This window comes from Muntiacus reevesi, chromosome 5 (genome assembly GCF_963930625.1).
Source record: "Muntiacus reevesi chromosome 5, mMunRee1.1, whole genome shotgun sequence".
Lineage (NCBI taxonomy): Eukaryota > Metazoa > Chordata > Mammalia > Artiodactyla > Cervidae > Muntiacus > Muntiacus reevesi.
This window is the reverse complement of record NC_089253.1, coordinates 124874925-124894066: the sequence shown is the minus strand read 5'-3', so window position 1 is coordinate 124894066 and position 19142 is coordinate 124874925. Positions and strand designations below refer to the sequence as shown.

At 68.9% G+C, this 19142-nt stretch overlaps 1 protein-coding gene across 1 annotated transcript; it reads left to right on the top strand.

Annotated features, from left to right (window-relative positions):
• Positions 1–4056: 4056 nt before the first annotated feature.
• On the top strand, positions 4057–18236 carry LOC136169432 (receptor-type tyrosine-protein phosphatase V-like). The gene is made up of 33 exons (XM_065937189.1): positions 4057–4113; positions 4312–4438; positions 4563–4835; positions 5295–5564; positions 5730–5993; positions 6646–6900; positions 6999–7235; positions 7353–7628; positions 8719–8991; positions 9337–9600; positions 9738–10004; positions 10269–10550; positions 10722–10862; positions 11053–11263; positions 11596–11660; positions 12440–12560; positions 12632–12679; positions 13076–13169; positions 13257–13347; positions 13436–13512; positions 14204–14338; positions 14846–14968; positions 15325–15485; positions 15644–15779; positions 16178–16255; positions 16629–16709; positions 16799–16853; positions 16964–17040; positions 17127–17255; positions 17349–17474; positions 17568–17728; positions 17921–18056; positions 18177–18236. The coding sequence occupies exons 1-33, from the start codon at positions 4057–4059 to the stop codon at positions 18234–18236; spliced, it is 5151 nt and encodes a 1716-aa protein (XP_065793261.1).
• Positions 18237–19142: the final 906 nt, after the last annotated feature.

Genomic DNA, 19142 nt, shown 5'->3' with positions numbered 1-19142 from the left:
CTGAGGGCTGGGGAGGCCTCAGGAAGCCCGCTTCCTCCCTCCGCCCCTCCTCACTGCCACCCACGCGCACCCAGCTGCCTGTTGCCACCAGCGGGCCGGCGGCCTCCCGCCTCTGACCCCGGGCCCGCCTGTCCACACCTTGGCCACAGCCCGGCCCTGCGCGTGGGAATGGCGGCCCTGCCCACCGCCTCTCCTGCAGGGCTTCTCCAGGCCCCGGCCGCCTCTTGTGTCTGCCTGCCTGCTGGGCACGGTGGAGGCAACCCCCACCCCAGGCTGGCCCCCGGAAGCCCTTGCCCCTTCCAGCTGCGGGAATCCCACCAGGAACAGGGAGAAGCAGGCCCACACGGGGGTGGGGAAGGGGGGCGGGTGTCTCTCTCCTCGAAGGGAAAGGCTCAGGCCAGGCCCCAAGGGCCAACCCCAGGCCCCCAGCTCCGAGCGGCCTTGGGTCTGAGCCAGGTCAGTCACTCTGGGGGTGGGCAGTAGAGACACCCCTTAGCAGGGTCTGGGGGCTTCCCCCGCCCCCAGCCCCACCGGCCTCCTCCCAGAACCCGGACATCTACTCAGGGACCCACGGAAGGTGGCCAGCCTCTGGCTCTCACACAAGGCGACCCCCATGTCTGCTTTGCTGCTACGCCACCTGGAGCCTGGGCCCTGGGTAGGGGAGACCCCAAGTCCAAGACCCCACTGGCCTGCCCCTGGCTCACCCGGTGGGCCTCCTGTTGGCTCCCTGCTGGGCTCCTGTCACCTCGAAACATCCCCTCCGGGCGCCCACAATCCCATCCTCACCCCGCCACCCACTTCCCTGATTCAGCCATCAGAAGGTGACAGCAAAAAGCGCTGTGTACGACAGGCCGGGGGTGGCATGCAGGAGGGGTGAGGGGCTGCCTGCAGGCAGGGCAGGGTGGCCCCCTGGCGCTCGGGAGGCCCGAGCGGGGGAGCCCAGGTGGAGGGGACAGGGCAGGAGCCTGGGGACCCCTGGCAGACCGGGGGGGCGTGGCCTCCAGCTCAGCTGGCCCAAAACCCACCCATATTTCCACGAGTGGGTAGTGGGGGGTCTGGGAAAGGAAAGGGGGAGTTGGAAAGAAGGCCACCCTCTCTGGGGCAAGCTGCTGATTCTTATCACGAACAGGAAGCTAGGATACCGCAGGAGTGGGGGAGGAGGCGGGGATGGGTGCCCCGCACTGCACTGCCAGTGCCCCCAGGCCCCTAAGGTCTGAGCCTACAGGCTGTGAGCACCCCTCCCCTCAGGGTTGGAGGAGCTGGAGGCTGTGCTCTTGGCTGGAGAGCTTGGGGCCCAGAGGTGCAGAAAGTGGGTGGGGCGGGGTGGGTAATGGTTGGGCACCAGGTAAGACCCCAAGGGCAGCTCAGTTCCCTTTGGCTATATTTGGGGGTGACACTCACCTTCCCTCCTATTCACCCTGCGCCCCTTTCTACTTAACAGATGCCTGGACATCACTGGAGGTGTAGACGCAGCTGGAGGTGCTGGGCGCCAGCAGAAGGCTCAGAGAAGACAGGGCCCTGCGACAGCCCCCAGCCTGGGCCCCGTCCGGGGTGGATGCTGCCCCATCCGGGCTGTGGGGTGCAGACGAAGGCCTGGAGGCCGTGGAGGGACTGAGCCTCCCCCCGCCCCAGCGTGGACCCCCATGGCTCTCAAGTTGCTCACTCCACCTGCCAATGTACGTCAGAGCTGGGTGGGGGGCGCAGGAGACCAGGAGGACCCCGCTGAGCCCTGCTGAGACGGGGGTCCCTGCTCCTCCCTGCTTCTCAGGAGCCCTCTCCCTAGGGGCCAAGGAGCGCCCCTCCCGCATCGGTCAGAGGGCAGATCCCGCGGCGCTGGGAGCCGTGACCTGCATCTTAGCAGAGCCCCACTCCCTTCCTCCAGCCGCTCCCCAGATCCAGGGCTGGGAGTCCCAGCGTCAGGAGCCCCTCAGAGGGGCAGGAGTATTGGGAATTCCCAATACAAGCCCTTTTCCTGCAGCACCTGCCTGCCCTGGGGTCAAAGGCCATGCCCTGACAGAGCCCCCAAGGCACAGTCTCAAGACTGGCCCACTGTGGGGCCCTTCTGCTCCAGCCCGCCTTGTCCTCTTTGCTCCTCTCAGAGGAGAAGCCCTCATCCCAGGTCCCCCACACACCCCCAGATCCCGGGCCAGCCCAGCGGGCTTCGTGTCCCTGGCCGTGTGGGGGAGACAGAGATACAGAGAGCTGGAGAGGTCCCGGGGTGTGGGAGGCTGGGCCATCCGGAGCCTCCGGCCCTTCTCCTCCTGCAGACTATCTTCTGGGGCGTGGGGGTGTTCAAGGCCAGGCTGCCACGATGGGCATGGGGGGGAGGGCCCGGAAGACGGACGCCGGGCTGCAGCAGGGGAAACTACTGTTGGCACTCGGGAGCCAGGGAGCCAGCACGCCCAGACTGCCCACCACCTGCCTCTGCGCCGGCCTGCTCTCCCCAGAAGGAACAGTAAGTCAGGCTCCAGGAGGACCCCTGGGGCTCCAGGTGGAGGATGTGGGTTTGTCTGTGGGAGTGGCTGCCGGGAGAAGACAGAGCCCTTGGGGTACTTTCTGCTGAACAGAGACGCTGGGCTGGGAGGCTGCTTCCTACGTCTGAGTCTTCCTTACCTTCTCGAGCGTTCCCACTCCCTCCACCCCCGTCCTGGCCAAGGCTGCCCCCCGCCCCCCGGCTGGCTGGGGGCTGACAGGTGTGCCCTTACCTCCCCCAGGCCCCATCCATAGGACTAGACGTAGGGTCTGTGCTGTCCCCAACAGGCCCCCTTTTGTGGGGACTATTGGGCACAGTCTGAGACCCCACCCCTTACCTAAAACCCAGTCCTGTGTACCTTTTCTACTTAGATTCTGAATTAGGCTGTTTCCATCCCACTGCTCCAGGCTCTGCCGGTCCAGCTAAGCACGGTGCCCCAGGTGAGGGCGGCAGGGAGGGTGGAGTGTTTCCCCCTTGTGGCCAGACTGGGACCTCCCCCCTTTCACATCAGTTTCCCTGGTTGTTCCCCCACCTCCTCTTTTGAAAGAATGCATGTGTACACACATGCACACACACACACACACTCACACACACGTGCAAGCAGCCTGGAAAATCTGATGGGGCTGCAGTGCTGAGTTTCCAGAGGCTGGTGGGCGGCTCTGAGGTTTGGGGCTGGCCGAGTGGGGCGAGAGAAGGGTCCGCAGAAGCCAGCTCCTTGCCCAGTGTCTCTGTACCTGCCTGTGTGCTACGCGTCCCCCTCCCGACTTCCAGCTCGGGGACCAGGGCCCTATCCTTTCCTCCATCTCCCTCCCCACCTTTCCCCATGTCAGCCGCCTTGGGCTGGGGGCTCCAGGGAGTGCTTCCAGGTGAGTCCTTGGCTGCAGACTGCAGGAACCCCTAGGCCTCAGCAGCACCTACGTCCACAAGGGGGTGGCGGGGGGGTGTGGGGTGTGTGGGGAGGGTCTAGATGGAGCAGGCAGGGGTAGCAAGCACACGTCCACGGCGTCAGGGGTCAGGAGCCGAGGCTGGAGGCCCAGGTTCACCCTGGGGCAGGGGCTCGCTCTTCCCTCGGGGGACATCGCTTCCTCACCGGGGGTGCAAGGACGAGAAGCAGGAGGGCTGTCCTGGGTCCACCACCCCTGCAACAAAGTCCTTTAGAACGTGCTCCTCTGTGTCCAGAAGGGGACACACTCACAGCTGTCTGTCCACCCAGCACCCAGCTCCCGGCACCACGATGTCACCAGGACCCTCCCGGTAGGAACACGGATGCCCTGTCCTCCTCTCCCCAGGGCAAGGCGTCGAGAGTCAGCTGTCTCTGCCCACCCCGGGGCGTTGCTTCTCCAGGTCTGAGTCTCTTCCTGCCTGGAAAGCCAGCTGCTGAGGAACGTGCAGGTAGAGCCAGAGCGGGAGGCAAGTGTGTCTGCAGCCAGGGGTCGCGACTCCCCTCCCCCCTCCCGGAGCCCTGCTGGGAACAGGGTCTGGGGTGGAAAGGCAGCCAAGCTCCCCAGGGAGCCAGGAGCTGAGCGGGGGATGCAGAACAGCCCCTCCCGCTGCCCCCTAGCTCTGCCTGCAGACGCCCTAGGATGAGGCCCCCAGCCCTGTTCGCGGCGCTCCTCTGGCTCCCAGGCTTCTTGGCCAAGGTGAGGCGGGCCCCGGGGCCATGGCCGGCGGGGGCAGGGGGTCCTGCTCTCTGTGGTGTGCAGGCCTCCGGCTGCGCTGAGGGCCCCAGCTGATCTCCGCACAGTGGGGCAGAAGCAGCTCCTCTCCAGTCCCACAGGACACAGGGCAGCTGGCCTGGTTGGGGCCTCCGTGCCTCGTGTCCTGCCTGCTGCCCTTAGGCCATGCCTGGAGTGGGAGCGGACGAGTGGACGCCTTTTCTCTGCCCCTCTCCCCCACCCTCCTACCCCCTTCCTCAGGAAGATGAGTGCCAGCCCCCGGAAGAGGGTCCCGTAGGGGCCAGTGGAGGTAGGTGGTGGAGGAGGGGCGGACAGGGCTGTCTCTCCCCCGGGCCGCCTCTGCCCTGGCCCTTCCTGCCCCGCCTCCTTTAGGGCACAGCGCCCTGGGCGCCCTGACGACCCCTGCTCCCCAGGACCGCCCCTGAGGGTGACGGTCAGCAGCCGGGGCAGGTCCGCCAGCCTCACGCTGAGCTGGGCCGCCCCTGGGCCGGGCGGGCCCGGCCGCACCCTCCGCCTCAGCCGGCTGAACCCCCGCGGCTCCCCTGAACGGCAGCTGCTCCAGGCCCACACCAACACGTCCAGCTTCGAGTTCCGGGACCTGGTGCCAGGAAGTCGCTACCAGCTGGAGGTGACAGCCGTGCGCCCCTGCGGGCAGAACGCCAGCCTCAGCCTCACTGTGCTCACAGGTGCGCGGCCTGCGTGGGGGGCGTGGCCTGTGGGCCGGGGCGTGGTCTGCGGGCCGGGGCGTGGCCTGTGGGCAGAGGTGTGGTCTGCGGGCTGGGGCGTGGCCTGAGGGCCGGGGCGTGGCCTGTGGGCAGAGGTGTGGTCTGCGGGCGGGGGCGTGGCCTGTGGGCCGGGGCGTGGCCTGTGGGCCGGGGTGTGGTCTGTGGGCCGGGGTGTGGTCTGTGGGCCGGGGCGTGGCCTGTGGGCCGGGGCGTGGCCTGTGGGCAGAGGTGTGGTCTGCAGGCAGGGGCGGGGAGCCTGCGGGCGGGGTCTGTGGACGGGGCGGGGCCAAGCCGGATGGTGGCTCTGGAGAGTTGGTGAGGTCTCTGGGGACCACGCTGGTACAGTGACCTGTCGAGGGGTGCTAGAAGCAGAGATGCTGCCCGGTCCTGAGCCTAGCGCCCCTCTCTGCCTCGCCGCAGCCCCGTCCACTGTCCAGGACCTGCAGCTCCACGGCTCTGAGAGCCCGTCCAGCCTGCGGGCCTCATGGGGCTCTGCTCCTGGGGGGCAGGATGGCTACCAGCTTGTCCTCTGCCACCTGGAGTCCCAGACAGTGGTTCACAATGTCTCCACGCCTGCCGGCACCCTGACCTACAATTTTAGCCACCTCCTACCAGGCAGTGAGTACGTCTTGGAGGTTACCACCTGGGCCGCCCACCTCCAAGCGAAGACCAGTGCCCGCCAGTGGACAGGTAGGGCCCGTGCCTGGCAAGGCCCCGCGTGACAGCCGGCTGGGGGTAGGGGTGGTCCAGAGCCCCGCGCCAGTGTGACGGGGCTCCTGGCTCCTGCGGGGTTGGTGCCGGGTCCCTGGCCGGGCCCCTTCTCCAGTCTGCTCTGTCCTGCCTGCCCTCCTTTAGCTCCTGGACCTCCAGGGCAGCTGGTGCTGCGTGCCCTGGGCACCAGGGCCCTGCGGGCCTCCTGGGACAGCGCTGGGGGGGCCGCCTGGCTGCACCTCCTGCTCACAGACCTCCTCAGTGGCTCCAACCTGACGGCGGGCGTCACAAGAGGTGTCTCCAGCCACACCTTCCCGTGCCTCTCTCCTGGAACCTCCTACACGCTGACACTCAGCGCTGTCGCCGGCCCCCATTGGGCAGCGGGGCCCAGTGCCACCGAGTGGACCCGTGAGTGCTGGGGGTTTGCTGGCCACTGCAGAGGTCCCTCAGCCAAGCAGGCTGATCCGGCCATGCGGGGAGCGTCCAGAGTCCTGCAGGGAAGGGGCGAGGCCCAAGAGTGCCCGCCTGCTGGCCGGTGGTGAAAGCCCCCACCCCAAAGGTGACAGTGATGACAATTGCCGTGTGCTGGCCCCATGCCAGGCACTTCTGTGTGGCACGTCGTGTAACCCCCGTACGTTGTGCTGTCCCCCGTGACGATGGGGAGACCAAGGTTCAGAGACAGGGACCAGTCCCGAGGCTCAGGAGTGTTCGGGCTGGGCTGAGCCCCGGGACCCAATGCCCCTCCGCTCAAGGACGTGCCTTCTCGCTCTGGGGAAGGTGGAGGAACCAGGCGGCCGGGTCTGAACCCGCTGCTGCCACTGCCTGGCTGTGGGTCTCCAGACAGAGTGCTTGCCGTCTCTGTGCTTCGGCCTCTGCCCCTCGAAGGGGACCGCGGCGGCCGTGCTGCGGGGACGTGCCAGGCCTGGCCCTGGGAGTGCTCTTGTGTTTCCGAGTCCTTGGCTGGGTCCCAGGACTCACCCAGCAGGTGGCCTGTCCAGGGTGCACAGGGAGGAGCTGGCCGGCTGCAAGGACTTTCTGCATGTGTCTCCCTCCCCCGCAGGTCCCTCCACGGCCCTGGACCTGCGGCTCACTCCCCAGACCCCAGGGCTTGGGGCCAGCTGGAAGGCGGGCCCCGGGGCCTGGGAGGGCTACCTGCTCAGGCTGAGCGGGCCCGTGGAAAAGACCCTAAGTTTGGGCCCCGGGGCCCTCAACGTCACGTTCCCAGGGCCCCTGCCATCCGGACACTATGCTCTGGAGCTGAGAGTTCTGGCGGGGCCCTACGAGGCCCGGGCCCAGGCCGCTGCCTGGCTGGGTGGTGAGTCTGGGCCAGTGGCGAATGGGTTGGGGTCCTGCCCAGGGGCGCCTACCTTGAGAGGGGTGGGCCCTCACCCTCCAGGGCCCACACCCCTCCAGATGCTGCAGCCCAGCACCCGCAGGGCAGCGGTACCGAGCTGCCCCTGGATGGGCTGGAGGCCAGCAAGGAGCCTGGGAGCCGGACCCTGCCCTACTCCGAGGGGGCCCCCTGCCTCAGAAACGTCTCAGGGCCACCTGGTGCCACCCAGGTCACGCTCCACGGGCCTGGGGCCGGCTCCCAGGTGGACGCTGTCTCTGCTCTGGGCGCTGCCACCGCAAGCCCCACAGGCCACGCAGGTGAGTGCGGGCCACCGCGTCCCCTGGCCCTGGGGCTGGGGCTTTGCCGCGGGTGGAGAGGGGCTGTCACAGGCCCACACACCACACGCGCCCCCTCACCGCCCTCTCCTCTGCCAGGGCCCCCCATGCCACAGCCGCTGGAGGTCGCCAGCAGGGACAGCCCCTCCACCTTGACCGTTGGCTGGGCCCCGGCACCGGGGCTGCGGGAAGGCTACAGGGTCAGCTGGCACCAGGAGGGCGGCCAGGGCTTGCCGGGCGGGCTTGTCGACTTGGGCCCGGACAACGCCAGCCTGACACTGCGGGGTCTTGTGCCCGGCTCCTGCTATGCCGTGTCTGTGTGGACTCGGGTGGGAAACCTTAGTACCAGCATCCAAAGGGCTCGCGCCTGCACACGTGAGTTCCCGGCTGCAGCCTCTGGGAGGTCAGCCCTGGGCAGTGGGGTGGGTACCACCATCCTTCACATGCCTCCCTCTGTGTGCCTGACTCAGGCCATGTGTCTATTCAGAGTAGGGCATTTCATGAACCTGTTTGCAAGCATTCCCCACCTCGTACCATTGGGTCAGTCGTCCACCCATCCAACCATCCACCCTTCCTTCCAACCATCCATCCATCCTTCCAACCATCCATCCATCCTTCCAACCATCCATCCATCCTTCCAACCATCCATCCATCCTTCCAACCATCCATCCATCCTTCCAACCATCCATCCATCCTTCCATCCATCCATCCATCTTTCCAACCATCCATCCATCCACCCATCCATCCATCCATCCTTCCAACCATCCATTCATCCTTCCAACAAATATTTAAAGAATGCCTTCCATGTTTAGGTATGGGGTTACATGCCAAAGCTAAAAATTATGAAGAAGATAGTGTAGAAAGGCAGACAGACAAGTAAACAGATGGTCGATGTGTCTATTAAAGTGGTTTATGTTGGTGGTTATATCATAGGGTGAGTGTGGATGCACAGTGTGTTCAAACCGCGTGAGTCTGTGTCTTCACAGGTTAAGATCGAGGACTATGAGGAATGTTCTGTAGTTCTGGCTAATCTTTCAGGGTTCATAGAAGGGTCACCTTAGGGGGTCAAGGGGGCTTTTCCCGAGGAAGGGAGTGGGCCAAGGAGCACAAGGGTCTGAGTAAGGTGGTCAGAGAGGGGCCTTAGTGAGGGGGAGTGTGTCCCCAGGCCCGGAGGTGGGGAAGAGAGAGAGGGAAGGAGCTCGCAGGGAGACCCGGTCCTGGTGTGAGCCTGGGGGGGTGGGGGCTGGCGCTGGGGGCGGGGCAGGCAGAACAGAGTCACCCTCGGAGCTGAGGCCTGGGAAGCGGGGAAGGGAGCAGGCATGGGGCAGGGCCTGAGCTAGCCAAGACGTTTTCCTGGGAAGCAAGGGGGCGGTTGAGTCCAGGGCTGACTGTGTTGGAGACCAGCCTGAGGGTGCGGCTGGGGGCCGGGCGGGGGGCTCGAATCCGCCTCTTGCTCATTCTGCAGTCCCTGCGCCGCCTGCCAACCTGAGCCTGGGCCTGGCTGCCCGGACCCCTGTCCTGAGGGCCGTCTGGAGCCCCCCCGCGGGGGGCAGGGACGGCTTCCTCCTGCGGCTCTACTGCCTGCAGCCTCCGGCTCTGGAGAGCCAGGAGACCCTGGGCCCCGAGGCACAGACCTTCTCCTGGGCCCGGCTGGCTCCGGGCACCGAGTTCCTGGTGTGGCTGGCCACGCTGCGGGGCCCCGACCAGAGCAGCAGCGCCAACGCCACGGGCTGGACGCGTGAGTGCCCTGCCCGCCCCGCTGACCACTCTTGCTGGGTGTCCCCGGGGCTGGCCCCTGAGCCCCATGGTCAGTGGGCAGGCCGCTGGGTTGATGACAGCTGCTCCCCGGCCCTGGGGCACCAGGGTACCCCTTGCCGGCTGGGAGCCCCTGGGTGCCCTAGTCCCCTCTGGGCCAGGATCCCCCAGTGACTTCTTTTGGCCTTAATCCCCTCTTTCGAGGCTGCATCTCCGAACACAGCCACGTTCTGAGGCCCTGAGGGTCAGGAGGTGAACGTGAATTTGGGGGGACACAGTTCAGGTCCTATACCTCCTTTCTCCACCCCCCACCCCACTCTCCCTGCAGGCCCCCTCGCCCCTGCCCTGGTGAACGTGACCAGTGAAGGCGCCACCCAGCTCTGGGCGTCCTGGGTCCACGCGCCGGGGGGCCGGGACGGCTACCGGGTGACCCTGTACCAGGCGGGCGTCCCGGTGCACTCCAGCCCCGTGGGGGCCCAGGTGGACGGCGCCAGCTTCTCGGCTCTGACTCCGGGCACTGAGTACGAGGTGGAGGTGGTCACGCAGGCCGGGCCCCTCCGTGCAGTGGCGGCCAGTGCCGCCGGCTGGACCTGTGAGTGGGCGTGGGGACGGGGAGGGGCGGGGCGATGGGCGGGGCCGCCCAAAGCCCCTCCCTCGGGGCGCCCCGCCCCCAGCCCCTCGGCGGAGGGCCCCGCGTGGGGTCAGACGTTGCCTGCTCTCCCCCCGCAGCCCCAGTGGTGCCTGCGGAGCTGCTGGTGTCCATGCAGGCGGGCAGCGCCGTGGTCAGCCTGGCCTGGGCCAGCCGCCCCCTGGGGCACGGAGCCTGCCAGGCGCAGCTCGCGGGGGCCGGGCTCCTGTCCCGGGAGCAGCCCCTGGCCCTGGGCCAAGCCCGCCTGGTCCTGAGGGACCTCACGCCTGGACGTAACCTCTCCTTGACCGTGCGGTGCCGGGCGGGGCCCCTCCAGGCCTCCACGCACCCTGTGCTGCTGCCCGTGGGTACGCTGGCGTCTGCTGGGGGCCGGGGCACCCTGAGCGCTAAGCCGCCCCGCCCCGCCCCTTCTCGGGCAGTGGGAGTCCTGCCCTCCCGCCCTGGGCCGCCCCTCGCTCTCCAGATGGGTGGGGGGCGGGGGGGGACGTCTGGAGGAGCGCTCGTTTCTCCCTGCGGCTGCTGTTCCTTCCTGGGGTAAAAGTGCCCAGTGCCTCTGAGCCTCTGCGCTTGCGCACTGACCCCCACTCCATACGAAACTCCAAAACCCACAGAGCCTGACCCGGTGGAGGACGTGCAGTGCCAGCCCGAGGCCACGCGCCTGGCCCTGGTCTGGACGGTGCCCGCAGGGGACGTGGAGACTTGTCTGGTGGTGGCGGAGCAGCTGGCGGCGGCAGGGGCCGCCCAGCTTGTCTTCCGAGCCAACACCTCCGGGGGCGCCCTCCTCCTGGCGCGCCTGGCGCCCGCCGCGTCCTACCGCCTCAGCCTCTCGGTGCTGGGCAGGAACGGCCTGTGGAGCCGGGAGGTCAGCCTGGTGTGCACCACCACGCCCGAGGGTAGGCGCCTCTGGCCCCCTCCCCCGGGCCCGCCCCCCAGCCCCCGCCTCAGCCCTGCCCCCGACGCCACTGCTCCACGGGGCTCATGCCCGTGCACCCGGCCCAGCCCGGGCACTGCCCTCCCTCAAGGGCGGCTCTGCTCTCAGCACCTCACTCCCCCTCCGCTCCCAGCCTGGCACCCCCCGCAGCTGGCCGCAGCCCCCCAGCTGGAGCCCGAGACGGGGATGGGCGTGCTGATTGCCCCGGGCATGTTCGGCGAGGAGGACGGGCAGATCCAGTGGTATGGGGTCATCGCCACCACCAACCTGTCGCGTGAGTCCTGGCCGCGCGGTGGGGCCTGGCCACCGCCTGGCAGGGGTGGTGAGGGGCCGGGCTCGGACATGGGCAGAATGGATGTCGGGGTCGGGGGGTGTCCCAGCACAGGAAGGGGGTGGGGCATTCTGGAGCATCAAACTGGCACATCCGGCACCGCGGGTCCCACCACCGTCTGCTCCTCTCCCAGTGGCCCGGCCTCCCCGCGAAGCCGTCAACCGCACGTGGTACGACCACTACTACGGCGGCCACGACGCCTACCTGGCTGTATTGCTCTCCAACCCCTTCTACCCCGGGCCCTGGGCCGTGCCCACATCCTGGCCGGTGCCCGTGGGCACGGACGACTGTGGCCGGACCCGCGACATATGTAACGGGCGGCTCAGGCCGGGCTCCCGGTATCGGTGAGGGCCGCAGCTGAGGCGGGGGGGACTCCGGGTTTCGCTGGGGCCGTTCACGCCTCATGCCAACCTGCGCTGACTCAGGGGAGGCGCGGGGCTTCCTGGCAGGCAGGGCATGCCCAGAGCGCCCCGGTCCCTGGCTCCTTCCGGGGGGGCAGGGGTGGGCTCCTTTTCGCTTCGCTGCGGGAGGCAGTGGGCGCTCTGCAGGTTCAGGTGACGGGATTGGAAGGCTCCGCAGGTTGGGGGCTCCTGCTGCCTGGGACTCAGCCTCTTGGGAGGGGCGCGGCCCCTCTGCCTGGCCCCCCACCACAGGAGGTCCTGCTCCTCTGCCCCAGGTTCAGTGTCGTGGCCTTTTCCAGGCACAGCCCTGACACCCTCATCGCCGTCTCAGCCTTTTCAGGTAGGCAGGCGCCCGGCGGGGCTCCCAGTGGGTCCTGGGTGGGGGGCTGCTGCTGAGCCTTGCCCCAGCCACTGGCGGGGTCCCGTCCCACGTGGCAGTGCTGGGAGACCCCGGGCCGGGAGGAAGGTGGCCCGGGCGGGTTGGGCATGCTGGGGGGTGGTGGGTGGACAGACGTGGAGGAAACGGTCTCCCCTCCTGCCTCCGCCCCGCGAGATCATGGGGCAGCGCTGAAGCAGTAGAGATGTGAGGGAGCCGTGAGTGAGAGACACTGGGGACTCAGCCTGCCTAGAAGCTGTGTGAAAAAGAGGAAAACAAACAAATTAATCTCGGCAACATTTTCTTTAAACTGCGATACTGAAAATCTATCAACGTGATTAATTTTTGAAATAATGAGATAGTTTGCATTTTTTTTTTTTTTTATCAGTAAAGCTCTGCAATCCTGCCTGCATTTCACACTTGTAGCAAATCTGAACTCAGCCACTGTTTCAAATGCTTTGCAGCCCAGGGCTGTGAGGCGACCTCCCCCACCCTCCTCTCCTGAGGGGGTTCGGGGTGGGCGGGGCCACCCTGTGGTCAGGGGCTGGGGGGAGGGGGGCCCCTCACTCGGAGCTGGGGGGACTATGCTCGGTTCCCATTCGGGGTGCCCCCCCACCCCCCAGCCTCCACAGCGTCTATCCGGCGTCTGGTGCTCCCTTCCGAGGGGGTCTGTCTCTGTGCCCTCCCCCGAGGGCCGCAGGTCAGCTCCAGGTCCCCAGCTCACCCCCACCCGCCATCTGCAGAGCCCCGGACCAGCCCTTCCTGGGCGGTGCCCCTCCCCGTGGCAGCGGGCATCGTGGCCGGCGTGCTCGCCCTGGGTGTCTTGCTGGGCCTGCTGTGCTGGAGGCGAGTGAAGGGGCAGAGGTGAGTGAGGGGAGGGCCACCCGCCACTGGGGGGCCTGGGATGGCCTCCCACCACCCCATCACCCCTGCAGGGCAGAGAAGAGCCTGCGCTCCCAGGAGCTGACAGCTTACAACCTGCGGTGAGCACCCGCCCGTGCTGGAATGGGCAGGCGGCCTCAACCTCGACTCCCCCCGCCCCGGCCAACCCCATCGTCACCTGGGCCCTGACCAACTGCCTGACGGCTTCAGGCTGGGTCGCTTTCTTCTCCTTCCTCTGGGGCTTGGGCCATAATCTACCCTCGGGCCCCTCCTCTGCCTCCTGACATTGGCCTCACGCTGAGCAGACACCCAGAGCGTCCTCAGGGCCCAGGGCCTGGCCCTCCAAGACTCCTGCCCACCTCTGCGTGTCGTCCTGTCCACCCCCCCTGGCCACCCCCCCCCCTGCATCCCTGGCTGGAGCCCAGGGCTGTGCACCCACGCCCACTGGCACCAGGGCAGGACTCCGCACACCAGGCCCTCTGCCTGCCCCCACCCAGGCGGACCCACCGGCCCATCCCCGTGCACAGCTTCCAGCAAAGCTTTGAGGCCAAGAGTGCCCACGCCTACCAGGCCTTTTTTCAGGAGTTTGAGGTGAGGCATCTGCCTGGCCCAGGCTCTGGGGGACCCCCGTCTGGTGTGGGGGGCGACGTGGGTCTGTCCCGGCCCCAATCTCTGCAGGAGCTGAAGGAGGTGGGCAAGGAGCAGCCGCGGCTGGAGGCTGAGCACCCTGCCAACAGCGCGAAGAACCGCTACCCTCACGTGTTGCCCTGTGAGCGCGGCGGCTGGCGGGCGGGGCTGCGGCTGGCCCGGAGGGGCCTGCCTGTGTCCACTCCTAACACACGCCGTACCCTCCGCAGACGACCACTCCCGGGTCAGGCTGGCCCTGCTGGACGGGAAGCCCCACTCCGACTACATCAATGCCAGCTTCATCCCGGTAGGCCTGCCCTCAGGCTCGCTGTGGCGTCCCCTGCGTTTGCAGGGCTGTCCTGCCCTGGCCATCCATGAAGACTGCCAGCTCGTGTGTCTGTGTGTTCCGCGCTGGGCCTGCAGGGGGCGGGGCGGGGCTGCTTGGACTCCTCCCTTCAAAGGAGCAGGTGTGAGTGTGTGTGTGTGTGTGTGTGTGTGTGTGTGTGTGTGTGTGTGTGTGAGAAATGGTGCTCAGAAGAAACGTTTAGTCCACCCAGGACTAGACGTCCAGAAAGGTTTCCTAGAGGAGAGATACCTGGGCTCTTGGCAGAGAGGGGTGGATGTCATTGGAAAGACCCGGAGAAGAGCCGGGGTGGGGGCCTGTGGACAGAGCTGGGCGGGGTGTCAGGTGGGGGCGGCTGGGGTGGAGCGACCGCTGGGCGGGGCGGGGGCGCTGGGCGGGCAGTGGGCCCCGGGGGGACGCAGGTGGTGTGGGCAGGGGGCCTGGGCGGCTACTTGGGGCCCTTCTGGTCTCGTCATCGTCCCTTCCAGGCAGGGCTGTCTCCGAGCCAGCCTCCTGTTTGGGTTCCTGGCGTGCATGTGTTCACGTGTGTGCACACGTGCCGGCATGCACACGCAGTCCTCACTCACGAGATCCCACATAGATGCTCAGTCGCGTGCCGGGGGCCCCGTTCACGTCTTCCTGTCCCCCGCCCCAGGGCTACACCCACCCGCAGGAGTTCATCGCCACCCAGGGGCCTCTCAAGAAGACCCTGGCGGACTTCTGGCGGCTGGTGTGGGAGCAGCAGGTCCGCGTCATCGTCATGCTGACCGTGGGCATGGAGAACGGGCGGGTGAGCACGCCGCAGCCCCGGGCGGCCACCAGGTGGCAGGCTCTGCCCGCAGGCCTGACTGCGGGTCTGGGAGGCGGGCAGGGGCGGGGACCAGGCACCCAGGCTCCCAGCTGGACTCGCCTGTGCTGCCCCTGATGTTACTGCAGTGGCCCCCTGCTGCTCCGGGCCCAGGGCCGGGGGTGGCGGAGACAGGGCAGTCTGCGTCTTTGCTTTGGACACACCTGTGTCCTGCTCCACACGGGGCCCTGGGACAGCACCTCTGAGCCCTTCCGTGGAGCGGCGTGGCGCGGCCAGGTGACCTTGAGTAAGGCTTGCAGTTGGCCCAGGAGCCCGGCCGCTGCCTGGAAGCCCTGGGGCCACCTGAGGGTGCTGGGGCCCGTCCGGGATGGAGTGGCTTCTGGAGGAGGAGGGCAGCCGAGATGGAGGGCGGGAGGGATGCCGATCGAGCCGGGGTGGCCGGGCCCGCCCCGCCCTGACCCGCGTCCCCACGCTGCTCTCCGGCCCCAGGTGCTGTGTGAGCACTACTGGCCAGCCGACTCCCGCCCAGTCACCCACGGGCCGGTCACCATCCGCCTGCTGGCCGAGCAGCCCCAGGACGAGTGGACCACTCGGGAATTCCAGCTGCATCACGTGCGTGCCCGCGAGGGGAGCGGGGGGCATGCCTGTGGGAGGGTCAACTCACTCCTGGGTCTCTGGCCTCCTGCATGCCCGGGGGGCTGGTGGTTACAGAAGGGCCGGGTGGCAGAGCGGAGACTCAGGGTCATCCGAGGCCGGGAGAGAAAGGACGTCTCCGCCTGTGCTGTGCTTGGCTCAGGACCCCGAGCCCTATCTGCTTCCTGGGCCGTGACCTCCTGGGGCAGCGGTGCCCCCCTTCCTGGGCACCCCCAGCAGGCAGACTCGCTGGAGGCTGGAGGAGCCAAGGCAGCAACCCCGGTGGGTCTGGTGGCAGGACAAGGGCTGAGCGAGGACCCCCGCCCCGCCCCCAGGCTGCCCAGCAGCGGCTGCGGAGGGTGAAGCAGCTGCAGTTCACCACCTGGCCGGACCACAGCGTCCCCGAGGCCCCCAGCTCCCTGCTGGCCTTCGTGGAGCTGGTCCGGGAGCAGGCGAGGGCCACCGTGGGCGCAGGGCCCCTCCTGGTGCACTGCAGGTGAGGCAGACGGCGGGCTGGGGGCACGGGAGCCCCCTCACCCGGACCCTCTGCCCCTGCCCTGGGCCCTCCGTCCTCCAGGGCCCGCCCTGCAGGTGAGGCAGGCTGTGAGCTGGGTGCACGGGGGGCCCCTCACAGCCGGCCCTCTGTCCCCGCAGCGCTGGCGTGGGCCGCTCAGGCACCTTTGTGGCCCTGTGGCGGCTGCTGCGGCAGCTGGAGGAGGAGCAGGCGGTGGACGTGTTCCACGCGGTGCACGTGCTGCGCCTACACCGGCCGCTCATGATTCAGACCCCGGTGGGCGCGCGTGCGGGGGCGGGGGCGCGTGCGGGCAGGGGCGCGGGCGGAGGGACGGGCGGGGGGCACAGCTGGGCGCGCAGGCGGGCAGGGGCGCGGGCGGGGGCCCTCCGAGGAGGTGGGGCCCGTGGCCTGGCCACAGGATTCCAGGGGGCAGGGAAGGGCCCCGGGGGAGGGACTAGGACACCCACCCTCCTAAGGGGGCTTGTTTCCCTTTGGGCGGGGGTCCACAGGGGTGGGTGGCCCCCACCAGCTCTCACACTTGGCCCCACGGAGGACTCCCGGAGATCCTCCCCTGCCGCGGCCCGGCCACAGGGCTGGTCGGGTCTGGAAGTCTGGAAGCCCTCTGCTGGGCCACAGCCCCTCAGCCAGCCCCCCGCCCCCCTGTCCCCCCCCAGAGCCAGTACATCTTTCTGCACAGCTGCCTCCTGAGCAGGGTCCTGGACGGGCCCCACAGCACCCCCGCCGCTGGGTACGTGCGCCCCGGGGCCTGGGGGGGGAGGGGGAGGGGGAAGATGGAGGCGGGGGAATGGGGGGAGGAGGGGGGGCAGGGTTCCCCTCCCTCCCTGACCCGGCCGCTGACCCCGTCCACACAGGGCTGCAGAGACCCACAGCGGGCACTCGGCAGCCCCAGGCACCCCCGCTGCTGGGTATGGGCGCCCCGGGGCCTGGGGGGGGAGGGGGAGGGGGAAGATGGAGGCGGGGCAATGGGGGGAGGAGGGGGGCAGGGTTCCCCTCCCTCCCCCACCCGGCCGCTGACCCCGTCCACACAGGGCTGCAGAGACCCACAGCGGGCACTCGGCAGCCCCAGGCACCCCCCACGCGGCCGGTGCCCCCCGCAGGCCGCAGCCCATCCCCGTGAGGAACTTTGCCCGGGTGTGCGCAGAACGGGCCGCCAATGGCAACGCGGGCTTCCTGGGGGAGCACCAGGTGGCTGGGGGCTGGGCAGGGCGGTGTGGGGTCCCCTCGAGACAGGGCTTCTGCACCCTGCCTGCCTCACGGCGCCCCCTGCCCCCCAGCTCCTGCTCCAGACTCTGAAGGAAGAGGCCGGCTCTGGGACACCCCCTCCCCACGGTGAGCGGAATGGTATGGCCTCCAGTGCCTGCCGGCGGGTGCTTGGCCTCGGGTGGACCAGGCACGGGGCATGAGCCTCTGGCGGTCTCACCCCTGCCCCCACTCCACAGATGGCCGTTGTCACGAGTGGTCCCCTTCGGTGGAGAGCGGCCCGGCTGGGGAGATGCTTGAAGCCTGGCTCTTCCCTGTAAGCGGGTGCCCTCGGACCGTGTGGGCAGGGCCGGGGTTGGGGGTCCTAGAGCTGAGACAGTGGGGACACGCTGTGCCCTGCAGGGCGGGCCCTCTGGCCGCGACCACGTGGTGCTGACCGGCCCCGCAGGGCCAGCTGAACTCTGGGAGCTGGTGTGGGAGCACGGGGCCTGCGTGCTGGCCTCCTTGTGCCCACCGGACCCCCAGGAGGAGGTGAGGGGCAGGGCAGAGGGTGGGCCGCCGGGGGCTGGAGTGGGGCACGGAGCGGGCCACGGCGGGGCTGGGCCGACTGGCCGAGCAGCCCAGATGGGTCCGCCACAGGAGTTCTGGCCCACGGAGACGCAGCCTGTTACCACGGATGCGGTGACCGTGCGCTGGGTGGCGGACGGCAGTGCTGCCGGCTGGCCCTGCACCTTCCTTCACGTCACCCATGTAAGCTGGGCTGCGGGGTGGAGGGTGGGGCGCTCCGTAGAGCCGCCCGGACCCCCCCCCCCCCCCGGCAGCGGTGCCAACGTCTCTGCCCAGAAGGCGAGCGGGAAGGAGAGGCCGGTGCAGCGGCTGCAGTTCCCGTGCTGGGAGCCGGGCCAGGCGCTCCCCACCGAGACCCTGCTGCCCTTCCTGGCCGCCGTGGGCCGGTGCTGCTCCCGGGACACGGAGCAGCCAGGCACGCTGCTCAGTCACTGCAGGTGCCGCTGGACGGGGCCCCGGGGAGCGGGCGGAGCACGCACGGCCTCCCGGCTCGGGGCGAGGGCCAGAGGACACAGCCCCCTCGCTCTGTGCCGACACCCTCTGGGAACCCGTGCCCCTCCGCCTGGGCGTCCCTCCCCGGTACCCCGGCCCAGGCCCCAGTTGCCCCTCCAACTTGAGGTCAGTTGCAGCAAGGGTGCGGCCCAGCTGGGCGCCTTCCTGGCCCTGGAGCAGCTGCTCCAGCAGGCAGGGACCGAGGGCGCCGTGGACGTCTTCACTGTGGCCTTGCAGCAGTCGCAGGCCTGCGGCCTCATGACCCCAACGCTGGTGAGTGGCCCCGGGGCTCAGCCTCGGGATGGGGGGTGCGGGAGGGGTCCGCCCCGGGCCATCTGGGGCCCCCCGCTCTCCATGGGGGAGTCCTCACCGCGGCCCCCCGCCCGCCCCCAGGAGCAGTACGTCCACCTCTACAGCTGCCTCGACAGCGCGCTCTCAGAAGGGCTGCCGTGAGTCACCCAGTCCCTGCTGTGTGGGAGGCGGTGCTGGCCCGGCTAGCCCACTGCGCCCCGGCTTCCCCGGGAGGGCGGCCTGCACGCCAGCCCCGTGCTGTGAAGGGCAATAAAGGGTGCGGTCAAGCCTGAGGCTGAGTGTGTTCTGTCCGTGGAGACTGGGAGATGGGGGTGCTTTCGGCCTGGCCTTGCCTCCCACCGTGACCCTGCCCAGGGCAGGCGCTGGAGGGTGGCTGCTCCCCGGCCACAGCGGCTGGGTTTCGTGTGCCCCTGCCCTCCACCAGGAGGGAACCTGGGCAGGAGAACCAGGAAGGAGGGCACAGGTGCCCACCGCGGTGACACCACTGCTCACGGCCTCACCGGGGCCGGCTGGGGGGTCCTGCGTCGACTGCAAGGCCCTGAACGGCTCCTGGGGGAGGCCCTGGGGGATACAGAGACGCCGGGCAGGGCAGAGCAGAGCAGGAGCCTCAGTGGGGGCAGACCCCGAGGCGGGGAGGGGCGGCACCCAGCTCCCGGTGAAGGCCTGTGGGGCGGGAGCAGAGGCAGGGGCCTCCCCAGGATGGGGTGCAGCTCCGGGGCCCCGGGCTGGGTCACACGCTCTTCACACGTGCGTTTATCTGGAGTGGGACTGGCCCACACGACCCTCCAGAGGCTAGAGACTCACTCTGAGCCCCCACTGCCCAGGGGCCACAGGGCTCCCGTGGCCGGAGCCGAAACGCCGACCACCCAGGCCTTCCCAGGGGCTTGTCTACAGGGCCGTGCCCACCGCCACGCTGCAGGTCAGGTCTCCCCCTTCCTGGCCCAGCTGTGCCGCCCCCGGGCCTGGCGGGGAGGGCACTAGCGAGAACGGGAGGGGTGGTGACCGGCCCTGGGGTGCAGCGGTCCTGGAGGAAGGACCCCTGGCCGC

Bases quoted from the DNA above. Each gene is read 5' to 3' on its own strand.
- LOC136169432 (XM_065937189.1), top strand. From the start codon at position 4,057: ATGAGGCCCCCAGCCCTGTTCGCGGCGCTCCTCTGGCTCCCAGGCTTC. The intron at 9,601-9,737 runs GTGAGTGGGCGT...CTCCCCCCGCAG, and splicing joins CAGTGCCGCCGGCTGGACCT to CCCCAGTGGTGCCTGCGGAG. The intron at 11,264-11,595 runs GTGAGGGCCGCA...CCTCTGCCCCAG, and splicing joins AGGCCGGGCTCCCGGTATCG to GTTCAGTGTCGTGGCCTTTT.